The 12,954-nt window shown below is 30.0% G+C and overlaps 1 protein-coding gene across 1 annotated transcript; it reads left to right on the top strand.

Annotated features, from left to right (window-relative positions):
• Positions 1-3,447: 3,447 nt before the first annotated feature.
• LOC145951938 (uncharacterized) lies at positions 3,448-4,116 on the top strand. The gene has a single exon (XM_083064131.1). It carries the CDS (start codon positions 3,448-3,450, stop codon positions 4,114-4,116), a length of 669 nt encoding a protein of 222 aa, XP_082920257.1.
• The last annotated feature ends 8,838 nt before the right edge of the window (positions 4,117-12,954 follow it).

The raw sequence follows: 12,954 nt of genomic DNA, 5'->3' as shown, positions 1-12,954 counted from the left end.
ACACATCATACATGGTCTGCCCATCCATCATGATCAACAATCATACGCATGTCATAAGACATCACATGCAATAATGCATCATACATCATACATGGTCTACCCACCATTAAGATCAATAATCATACACATATGAACATATACTCATGCCATATCAGATTCAAACATTCATACGTATCATCACAACGCATACATATGAATCACATTGCACCATACATCATATATCATACATACATGATCTAAAACTTCAACTTTAAACATGCATAAGCATCAATTTAAATCAATTATTTATAAACATATTTACGCTCGGCGCAGTCAGCTCGCGCCTAGCCTAACACCAACCTGAGAGCTCTAAGCTCTTCCACACCCAGCGCGCTCAACCTGCGCCCGGCCTAAATCCCAATCAGAGAGTTCAAAAACTCTCATCCAAACCAACAAATCCAGCCACATGCAAACACAAAAACACAATGCATAGGCTCCATACAACTTAAATAAACTTAGATCTCACATGCATCCAATTTATGCATCAAAATCATCAAAATCTTCCTTTTTCTCAAAACCCCAAAAATGAGATTTTCTTTAATCCATCTATGGATTCTTAACATTCATACATCAATTGAGTTTCTAAACTCACATGCAACCTAACAACAAACATTCTAGCTTCCCTCACTTGAAGATTGGCTCAAAATAGCCAACAACTGAGAAGAAGTAAAATTCCCTTCCAAAGCTCAACCCGGAACTTCAATCCTCCTAAAACAAGCTTCCTAATCTAAATTTCAAGAAAAGACAGAAGGCATTAGTGATCTAGAGGAGAAAATGAATCATACAGAGAAAATTAGGAGAGAAAGGAGCTCATAGACCCAGAGTCCTTCTCTCTAAAAACCTCATTTTATTCTCAACCACCTAACCCCTATTTATAGAAGTTCAAGAGTGGCCAAAACGGCCTATTCCAAATCCGGAGCGGCCCATTCTGCACCCCTTCATCATGTGTAAAAGTCACATGCAGAACGGCCCGTTCTGAAACCAGAACAGCCCGTTCTGGAACTCATCTAGAACGGCTCGTTCTCCATCCATAACGGCCCGTACTCCCTTCAGAACGTCCCGTACTCCATCCAGAACGGCCCGTTCTCAACCACAATTTACAGGTCAATTTAATAGCTTGTAACGGTCCGTTCCAGATTGGGAACGACCCGTTCTCAGCTACTAAATCACCTATATTGGGCTTTTGGGCCTTCTAAAACAACTTGCTACGTTACAAAATTCAATCAATTTAATAATATTTAATGTTCTTAACTCAAAAATATCTCTAAGATAATAAATAAAAATAATATTTATTATCTTAGGGAAAGATGTGAGGAAAGTTAGAAACCCGTAAACTGTGTAATGTTGTGTTCAAGACTGTCATATCTTACTTCAAGCAATCATAGTCTCGTTCTAAGAGAATTTATCTCGCTTCAAGCGAATTCAAGCTAGCTCAAGTGAGGCCTAATAGAGAGTTTGGGGTAGTGCTCACTTCGAGTGAGTTTTATCTTGCTCCGAATGAGCTAATTTCATGCAATGCTCACTTTGAGTGAGCTAATTTCATGCAATGCTCACTTTGAGTGAGCTAATCTCGCTTAAGCAAAATATTTGCTCACTTAAGCAAAATATTGGTTCCCTTAAGCAAGTAGATGGTCGAATTGACTTTTGTAGTCTTCATAAAAGTTATATCCTTGAATGTTAGCTTTCAAATGTCATTGAAATCATCTAAAAAGGAGGTCTAGATCTCAAGTTATGATCAAATTAGTGAGTGAAGAGCAATTTATCATATTTAGGTTATAACGTTGCAGTTTTATATTTATTAAAAATAGTAGATGACATAATTAGCTCTCCATTTCAACATGGAAGTTGAAGATAATTGTCTAATTTCAAATAAAATGGAACATGAGTATTATTTAGTGTCATATTGTTCATTTTTAACACATGCATGGGAGAAGAATGTAATTTAAATTAGAAAGGTCGAGATACTTCCTGTCTCTATATTTTATTTTATTTATTACATATTATTTTATTTTTATATATAACTTTATAAATATTTTGTAAATATAATAATAAAAATATTTTTTAAGATGTAAATAGTTAATTTTAACAAAATTCATAATAATTTTTTTGAACAATAATTAAATATGTAAATAAGAGATAAATTGTTAAAGTGTAACTTGTTTAAATTTTTTAAAAGAAGAAAATGGTTATACTTTTAATTTAATTATTCATCAAAATATAATTTTAATTAAAATATGTTTTAAAATATATTTATTTCATTGTCATTCATTCACTTGATAAAAATTGTAAAATATTTAATTAAATTTAAATTAATTTTTAATAAAATAATAAATAAAATAGAAATTATAAAATAAATTATATATATAATTTTATATATATGTCAATATATATATATATATATATTAAATTTTATAATAATTATATTTTATTTAAAAATTATATATTTCATATACATATTTTAATATTACATTAATTAAATATAATAAATAATACTTTATCATAAAATACTATATTATTTAAATATTATTAAAATATTATATTAATAACATCAATTAAATAATATCTTAATTTAATATATATATATATATATATATATATAATTAATACTATATAATGATCATATTATTTAATTTAATTTTTATAAAAATACTACATTAACTACATATATTATTTAATTTAATTTTTATAAAAATACTACATTAACTACATTGATCAAATAATATCTTAGCACTTGTATTTGATTTTATTATACTTATTTATTTATATATATATATATAGTATTTTGAAAATATTGTTTTAAGATATATATATATATATATATATATATATATATATAATTTTAATAAAATTTATAATAATTTTTAAAATAATAAGTAAATATGTAAATTAAGAGATATATTATCAAAGTGTAATATGTTTGAATTTTTCAAGGAAGGAAAATGTTTATAAGAAAGAAAATTGATGTAATATTTATATTTATGAGAGAATGTTAATATAAAAGATGTTTTGGTGATATTTTTTTTTAACAAAAGTTAGCGAAACTTTAATGAAAAATTTAAAAAATGGATAAAATATCATATATTAAAACCTATTAAAAGAGATAACTGTAATTTTTAATATAAGAAAAAATATATATTTATATTTCTCAAAAGAGAGGAGTGTAATTTACTCTAATCATTAAGACCTATTATGATCAGATCTATTGACAACATGTAAATTAGGATAAATCAAATAAAAAAAATTATTTTAATTTTCTCTTTTAAATTCACTCGATAGTCGAGACCTTCATATTCTCACAATTTTTTTTTCTTTCTTTTTTAACTACTGTTATATTCCTCTTTTTATATTATATTTTAGAAGATAAATGAACATTTAAATTATACTTTTTCCTTTTCCAGAATACATTCAATGAGACATTGGAATGAGGGGGAGTGGAGCTGGGATTTCGGGTGGAGAAGAAACTGGTTAGGGAGGGACTCTGAGCAGTGGGAGGATCTACAAAGGAGACTACAAGGGTTACAATTTGACAGTCATAAAAAGGACTACTGGAAATGGTTGTCGGGGAATACTCAAGCATATACAGTGAAGTCCACCTATGGTGAATTACTATCTTGGAAAGTTGGGTCAGAAGAGGTACCTTTCCTAAAAGAGTTGTGGTCACTTAAAATCCCCCCTAAGGCAAAAATACTAACATGGAGAATGTACTTTGAGGGCCTACCAACTATAGATAACTTGAAAAGGAGAAACATACAAATAGCTCAGAATGAGGAAAGATGCAGGTTCTGTCTTGAGGAAATAGAAACAACAACACACTTATTCTTTCACTGTAGTAAGGTTGATCAGGTTTGGAAATTATGTTACAAGTGGGCCAATTTTAATACAGTTTTACCAGCAAATGCAATTCAACACTTCCAACAACTTCCAGGACACAGCTACAAAAACAAGCAAGCATCAAGATGGAAAATAATGTGGACGGCAGCTGTTTACAATATTTGGATGACAAGAAACAATAATATCTTCAGAGGGCAGGAAGTTGATATACAACAATTGGAGCAGAAAATCAGATTTACAACTTAGTCATGGTTGAAAATGGATAAGGATTTTCCATTTAACTATGTGCAATGGGAGTCAGCACCAAGGGTATGCATTACAGAAGATGAAGGATAAAGATTGGAAGACTTACAAGGGGACACCAGGGATGACACAAGAGGTAATAATAATCTGAGTGGTTGAGTGGAAAAAAAGGTTCTATACAGGGCATTAAATGATTGGTAGAAAACAAATGAGAGTGAATTCGGGATTCACTGTTTTGCTATGCAATGTTGGGTCAAATTACTTTTAGGGGAGATACTAAGATTTTGTTTGGTTAGTTCGTAATTTGGTTAGTTAATCTAAATTACCCCTAACCAATACCTTGTAAATATGGGATTATAGCACCCCTAGTGCCACAATATAATTTTATTTGGCCGTTTCAAAAAAACGTGAAACATAATTCATGTTCCAAGTAGCCTAGGACCATAAACTATACTCTTAACTTTTTTGTTTAACATTTTGACTAGAAAAAAGAAATTGTCTCAGGGTTTATAATTTATATCTAATTACAGTGGGATTCATTAGTTTATAAATATTTTTGGCTGTCAAAAGATTTGAAGGTGGTTGTTGAAATATGATGTTGAGTTATTTAGTTATCAAAAACAGTCAATCAAATGATTTGTTAATATAAATAAACAAAGCATAGTTTAATTCATACTTAATTTTTCAACAAATACCGAATATGATGAATATCCAAACTAAGCATTGGCACAATAATTTTTATATTAAATTAATAAGTTTAGCATTAATAGTTTAAGAATAGTTGTGTATATATTTATCATTTGGATTATTATAATGTATTTATTATATCTACTTACAAAAGTATAACTGTTTATTGTTATCCTTTTACATGTACATATATAATTTAATTACCTCAGCTAATTAATGTCATATTTTAAATGAATGACTGATAATTTTCTTCAAACAAGTTTATCATTTAATCTTGCATTTTCTATCTGAATATAATATGATATTTTACTATAATTTTACTTTATATTTTAGCATAAAGGTATTTGTTAAAAGGTGAATTAATAAACAAGTATTTGTTCAAAGAAACTAATTAAATCATAAATAAGTTAACGAAAGAAATTCTAATTTCAAAATTTATGATAAAGTTCAAACTTTTAAATTCAGTTTATTTATAAAAAAAGCGAATTAAATTTAGACAACTTTCGATCCCAAGCACTTAAATTACTGATTCAACTCATTTACGTTCGTAATTTTTCACATACGTAGGATATGTCATCCTTGCTTCTTACATTGATTCTCCATAAGGAAAGTATGTAACGTATGAGCTAACTAAAATGCAAATTGGAAACTAATTAAAAAAACTAATTAGTAAATTGTTTTATTTATTTTTCGCATATATTTTTTTTTTACATATACTATATGCATGATTAATTTAAAAACAATTAATTATAAATACGTTTAAATATGTTTTTAGTCCTTTAAATTTAAGATAAATTTATTTTTAGTTTCTCAAATTTAAAATTATTATTTTTAATTTTTATAATTCTTAAAAATCTTGTTTTAGTTCCTCAAACTATTAATAATATATTTAAAACTGACAAATTAAAATAATTATACAATAATAACATGATTTAACATTATATTTTTATTGACAATAATAACCGTAGATAAATTTTATGTAATGTTATTTGATATAATCTTGATAAAATTTTATTATAAAAATTAAAATAAGATTTTTTTAAATTATAGAAATTAAAAAAAATAATTTTAAATTTAAAAGACTAAAAATAAGTGACAAAAATATATTTAATCTTATAAATAAGATATATTTTACGTAAACAAAGAGGCAAAACGGTACGTTTCAAGTGAACCTAATTGTGAATTGTGATCTTATCTTGGCACCGACATCAGCTGAACTCTTAATTATCTTGAAGATTCAACGTGAGAGTGCAAAAAACATGCTGCTGATATCGGCTGCACGTGATTACTTCAATAGGAATTAGGAAGGTGCGGGACCACTACGACACGAAGCTTTTCATTTTTATTTTTTCTATATATATACTCTTACATAAACAATCTTATTTAAAGATTAATTATTAGAGATTAATTAGTTCCTGTTTTTCATAATAAATATTTTATACTAATATTATGGTAAAAAAAATAGTATAATTAAATATTAAATATAAATATCTCAAATTTAAATACTGACTCATCATATTTATAATAAAAAAAAAGTGTTAGAATTATTGCTAATTAAGAATCGTTTAAAAAACTAGAGTTTTCTTATAAACTAACCCGTACGTTGGTAAGATCTCATAATTTATTCACTCACGTCAACATCTAGCTCTTTTCCTCCAAAATGTTTTGGGCACTAATCAAATGTCATTAAATCCATTTTTCCTATGTGTTGACGTCTTTCTTTTTGCTTAGTTAACCATAAAGATAAATATAAAAAATTTGCTGTAAATTGACAAAATGTTGAGATAATTGAATGGAGACAAACTTAATTACCATGGAAGAATTGTCGTGGGTTTGCAATTATTTGCTTCTTCTTTTGCCCAAGACCTATTTCTGCTAAGCTCAACTGCATATGGCTTTTAGTTATGCTTATGGGTTTGTCTAACCATCAAATTGTGTAGTACAATTGCGTGATGATTTTTCTTCATTATTGTCGTGGTTCATGAGTAAACTACCTGTCTTTAATTACTTATAGATTTGGATGCGGATTCAAACAAGGTTTAATTTTATTTTTAGTCAATTAATCTATCAATGAGTTATTTTAGTCTTTGTGATTTCAATTAATGCTATGCTAACCTTCTGAAATAAGATTTGAAAATTGAAAGAAGTCTTTGATCTAATGTGTACAATTAAATATACACGTATATACACTTTGTTAGTTTGGTTGGTATTGGATTTGATTTTTAAGTAAGGTCTTAAATTTAAGTTTGTGTATATAAAAAAATGTAGTTGAGAGAAGAGATCCTACAAATACAAAAACTTGTACCATGTTCATGGTCAAACATTCTTATTTTAAAAATAAAAGATGTTATTGAAATAACTCTTCACCCATATAACAATGAATGAAAAGTAATTACATGTGTCATATGATTTGGCATCTATTAAGTAACTATGTGAAAATCAATATTCAAGTCAGTCATGATTTATTAATACACATCATCATTTAATAAAAGAGAGTTAACCTCAATATTTTAAATTATATTTTTGTTTTATCCATTTTTTTTAATATTTTACAAATGATGAGAGAATATTAAGAGTCAAGGTTATATTAAGAAGTAGACAATGAAGTTAAGAATGATGTAATTTGTAACATTCTTCTACCTTAAATCGTTGTAAATAATTTTTTTTAAATGAATATGGTTAAATTAAAGATATTGTGACACCCTCTACCCCGCATATCATAACACATAATAATAAAATTTGAATAATAAAACATTTTATAATTAAAAAAATCCAACGTGTTTAGATAGAGAGTACCACATGCATAATTTAACAAAATCAGCAAAATTTTAAAAAAATAAAATAAAAGTCTCCAAAAATAATTTAATAAGTGAACATTCTAATTTAATCCTATCTACGCCCCGATGTCACATGTCCTATCAGAGCAAAGCCAAACTCTGAAGCCTAAGCTTCATCTATCAACATTTCCAGCCTCATGCTGATAATCACCTGTACAACAGTCAAAGGAGAACAACAAAAAGAAAAGGGAGTGAGAAACATCTCACTCTAGCTCACAATGTAGAAATACACACCGAATAGCCAAACACAAACAAGACAGATATAACAGATTTATTAATAACAATATTACATCTCACTCATCCAAGACATAAAAATATCAATTAATTATATAACATTGAAAATGCACGTGTATGGACACGGACTACATGTTATCATGCATGTGGCGCCAGTAAAACATCACATGGCATATTGCCGCTAGCAATACACGAAGAGTAGTCTAGGAGTACATGCTGGGTCACACCCTCTGCACACTCTCACTAGAAGGATATACTACTAGAGTCTCGTCGGGATAGCTAAGCCGCGCAAGATACATCCCATGCACACAATGGGTGAGACTGGGACTTCCAAACCGAGCTATCCCCAAGGACTAATCCCCAAAGCTTTTACACTAGGGGGCCTTCTCTGGCGATGTATTCCATATCGTACCCTTAAAACACTTATGCAAATGATGCATGTCAATCAAGACTCTATGCATTCTCATATCACATTATCATTTCCCATGGTCATATCACATCATCACATTATCTCATCATATTTCATATCTCATGTCTCAATCACATTTCACATTATCACATTATCTCATCATATTCATCAAGCCTTCACAGAGCACTTTAATTTATATCAAAACTCGTTTATTTATAAAATTAAATACATATTTTTACATCTCATCAAACAAGAAATATAACAGAGCAATCAGAAATCAAAACAGAAAATATTTATATTTTACCTATTTCTCATAGGGTTTCCCGCAGGAACCCATAGAGCACTCTAAATCATATCAAAACATATTTATTCTCAAAATTAATCACATAGTTACACATTACATTTAACAAGGAATACAATAGAGCAATCAGAAATCAAAACAGAAAATATTTATATTTTTCCTATTTCTCATAGGGTTTCCTATAGGAACCCATAGAGCACTCTAAATCATACAATTAATTACATATAAGAAAAATAATAAGTAAAACAGATACGATTGGGAGAAACCCCTCATACATGAGCATACAAAAAAAATACAGCAAACACAGGATTGAGGGCCAATCCCACTACCCAGCATATATTCTCACACCCAGAGCAAGATTTCTCACTCCCCCCTTACCTCGATAAGCAGGAGTCGAATCTTGATGGTCGCCCCCTCTAGGTTCCCCTTCGTCTTCAGAGAGAAAGGAGAAAAACGATTAGAAAATGAAGAAATGAATTTTAAAGAGTGCAAAACGCTCTATTTATAGGCACCAGGCCGCGGCCAGAACGGCCTGTTTCGAACCCGGAACGGCCCGTTCTAAGCCCATAAAACACGTACAAAAGCCTCTCCAAGAACGGCCCGTTCCAAAACCAGAACGGCCCGTTCTAGGGTTTTCGGAACGGCCCGTTTCAAGGTGGAACGACCCGTTCTGAGTCAATATTTTTTCTTTAAAACCACATCTGGAACGGCCCGTTCTGAGTCAATATTTTTTCTTTAAAACCACATCTGGAATGGCCCGTTCCCAAAGTAGAACGGTCTGTTCTGGGTTAAAATTTTACCCATGCAACTCGAGTTGGAACGTCCCGTTCCCAAATTGGAACGGCCCGTTCTGGGGCTATAAAAATCTAGAATTATTAATTAATAAATAATATATATATATATATATATATATATATATATATATATCAATTGAAAATAAAATATCAATACAATTTAAATATGATTTTCTTCAAATAATAATTATAACAAAATATCATAATTAATAATATTATACAAAATAATTTTCATAAATGATTATTATTAAAAACCTTTAAAAATTCAATCAAACCCATTTAATTAATCAAAATAATTATAAGGAAATAATCTTCATAAATACAAAAATAAATAATAATTATTCGTAGTATTAGTAGAAAAATTCGGGTTGTTACAATTCTCCCCCCCTTTTAAAAAATTTCGTCCTCGAAATTACCTGAAGCAAATAAAAAATGGATATGTCTCCTACATTGTTAGTTTGGTTGGTATTGGATTTGATTTTTAAGTAAGGTCTTAAATTTAAGTTTGTGTATATAAAAAAATGTAGTTGAGAGAAGAGATCCTACAAATACAAAAACTTGTACCATGTTCATGGTCAAACATTCTTATTTTAAAAATAAAAGATGTTATTGAAATAACTCTTCACCCATATAACAATGAATGAAAAGTAATTACATGTGTCATATGATTTGGCATCTATTAAGTAACTATGTGAAAATCAATATTCAAGTCAGTCATGATTTATTAATACACATCATCATTTAATAAAAGAGAGTTAACCTCAATATTTTAAATTATATTTGTGTTTTATCCATTTTTTTTTAATATTTTACAAATGATGAGAGAATATTAAGAGTCAAGGTTATATTAAGAAGTAGACAATGGAGTTAAGAATGATGTAATTTGTGACACTCTTCTACCTTAAATCGTTGTAAATAAATTCTTTTAAATGAATATGGTTAAATTAAAGATATTATAAAATATTTAAACGTAGTTTCATAAGTAAAAAGGTTCACAATTCTTTAAATAAAAACTCTTCAACAATAAATAAATAAAAGTCAACATAAATAAAAAAAAAACTAAAAAAAACAAGACACAAGCCACCTGTTTATACAAAACTTCCAACATTAAAATGTGAAACATCATAAGATAAAACATCTCTAACTACAACTAGGAAACATAAACTCTTAAGCTACGATGTCACATTATCAAAGTAAGGGCCTAAAACCACTATTGAAGTACTAAGCTCTTCTCCTTTATCATACTCATCCTTTTGTACTTGTTCTACTCCTACAAAGACGATCAACCTAAACAAACACAATAACACAATGTAAAGAGTGAGAATATATCTCATCTATGTATAACACACATAAGACTTATGAATAGTACTAACACACAAATATCCATAAATAAACATCACCTATATATGTACACACGCACACAAACAGACACACACATGCACGCGCACACACACAGAGAGCGAATTAGAGATAAAGAGCAAAGATTTGTTATAAAGAAAATCCTCTTAGCCATTTGGAAAGGGTTAAGCGAATTTGGTCCAAAGGAGCAAGAAAATTTAGATCGAGAAAGGGCTTAGTGGATCAAGTATGGCTTAACAGATGAAGTTTTCTTCATCATAAAGAATTCAAAAATTCGCTCAGCCATTCGGAAAGGGTTGAGCAGATTGGTCACTTACAACATACTATTTTTAATTTCTTAGACACATATAAAGATTAAGAAAGAGAAAATTAGAGAGAACATGGAACAAAAAGAGAAGCAAAACTAAAGAAGAGAAAGCTTTAAGAGACATTTAGGGACATTGATCTTAGGTTCATCTCTTCCTTCTATAATTTCTTTGTACATGGAGATCGTTCTCGCCACTATGAGTGTAACGACCTAGCATGGTCACTACACTTAATGAAACCAACACTAGCAGTAAAAAAATAATTAACAACTAGCTAGGATTAATGCTTAGACAGTTTGTGAAGAAAAAATATACTAAAAGAGGGGTTGAATAGTGTATATAAAAAACTCACATGTGTTCAAGTTCGTGAAATAGTATCTACAACAAATGAAGGGTCAGTAAGAGTAATCAATAAAACAATATTTTTATACTGGTTCACCTCAACCATCGAGGCTGCGTCCAATTCTCAATCCAATCAGATTGAGTTTCACTAACTTTCAGCAAAGTTACAAGTATTCTTTTACCAAGTCACTTCTGGCTAAAACAAGTGTTCTTTGATTGGCCTCTTCAAGTCAGTACCCAAGTATTCTTTTACAGATAAACCTCTCTAGGCTCAAACCCAAGTGTTCTTTTATAGACAAGCCTTTTCAAGCTTAAACTCAAGTATTCTTTTACAGTCAAACCTCTCTAAACTCTACCTTATAAAAATGGTTATGAAGGTATTATAAGGTTATAGTTGTTGTCTCTTTTAGATGTGATTACAATAATTCTTCTGAGTACATGAAAGCTCTTGAAGAAGATTTTCTAAGAGATGAGTGTGACACCCTTACTACCCCAACACATACATCATAATAATGTAATTAAATTAAGAAAAATAAACTTTAAAATTTGGTAAAAGGGTTCACATAAACTTCAAAAATCGTTCTTTAATAACCTTGAATATTAAAGATTTAGAAAATGAAACACAAAAGTTTACAAATTATTTTCAAAATGATATTTACAATTCCAAATCCATATAAAATTTTTTTCCTAAAAGTCCTCTGCCCCGATGTCACAATATCAGAGCATAACCCTTTCCCTTTAGAACTCAACACTATGAGTGCCTTCATCTTCACCTAAAAGAAAACCACATAAAAACAGGACGGTGAGAGATAGATAACATCATATATGAACATAGAGCTACCCAATTCCCACCCCACACCGTGCACCAAAATATCATCATTAAATATAAACAACAAATACATCTCATATAATTACCAAACATCATTTTTTTTTTCAATCATACAAGCTTTCATACACATGCTCACTATATGCTCATACACATTTCCTCTCCTAAGAGTCTCAACTTGGCACTCCGCACAATGGGCGTACCTCGTCAATTCCCTTAGTTGTTGCCAATGCGGGCATACCGTTCTCACACCCTCCCAGGGTCGGTATGTTGCACGGTTAAACACCCAGCGGCCCGTGCAAAGGCAATCCACCCACCGTTAAACCCTCTGTGGCCAGTGAGCTGCGCAGTTAAACACCCAACGGCCCACGCATGGAATGCCTCCCGTCATGGTCCCCCCTGTCTCAACCCCTCTCTGGGCCCAGGGTCCAATGCAATATGGCCAGGTCTGGCTTCTCAAGCACCACATGCAACTCATAAGTCTCATGCAACTCATGCATCCCACGTAACTCATAATTAATGCATCTCCATTATATAACATCATCACATGTCAATAACAATCCATGCAATATCATCCTCACATGCTAGGTACCTATCATTAAGTTATCAACATCATAGATCACAAATTTCACATAATTCTTCACACACATCACAATATCTATGATATTCAGTTAATAATTTAACCATAACTCGAGATATACATATCCTTTCTAAGTGATCCCAACTCCATTAGAATCCTAACATCAA

This window comes from Cajanus cajan, chromosome 9 (genome assembly GCF_000230855.2).
Source record: "Cajanus cajan strain Asha chromosome 9, NIPB_CcT2T_4, whole genome shotgun sequence".
Lineage (NCBI taxonomy): Eukaryota > Viridiplantae > Streptophyta > Magnoliopsida > Fabales > Fabaceae > Cajanus > Cajanus cajan.
The sequence above is the reverse complement of the archived record's forward strand: the minus strand, read 5'-3'. Positions and strand labels throughout refer to the sequence as shown.

Coding starts and splice junctions, on each gene's coding strand:
- LOC145951938 (XM_083064131.1), top strand. CDS start 3,448: ATGAGACATTGGAATGAGGGGGAGTGGAGCTGGGATTTCGGGTGGAGA.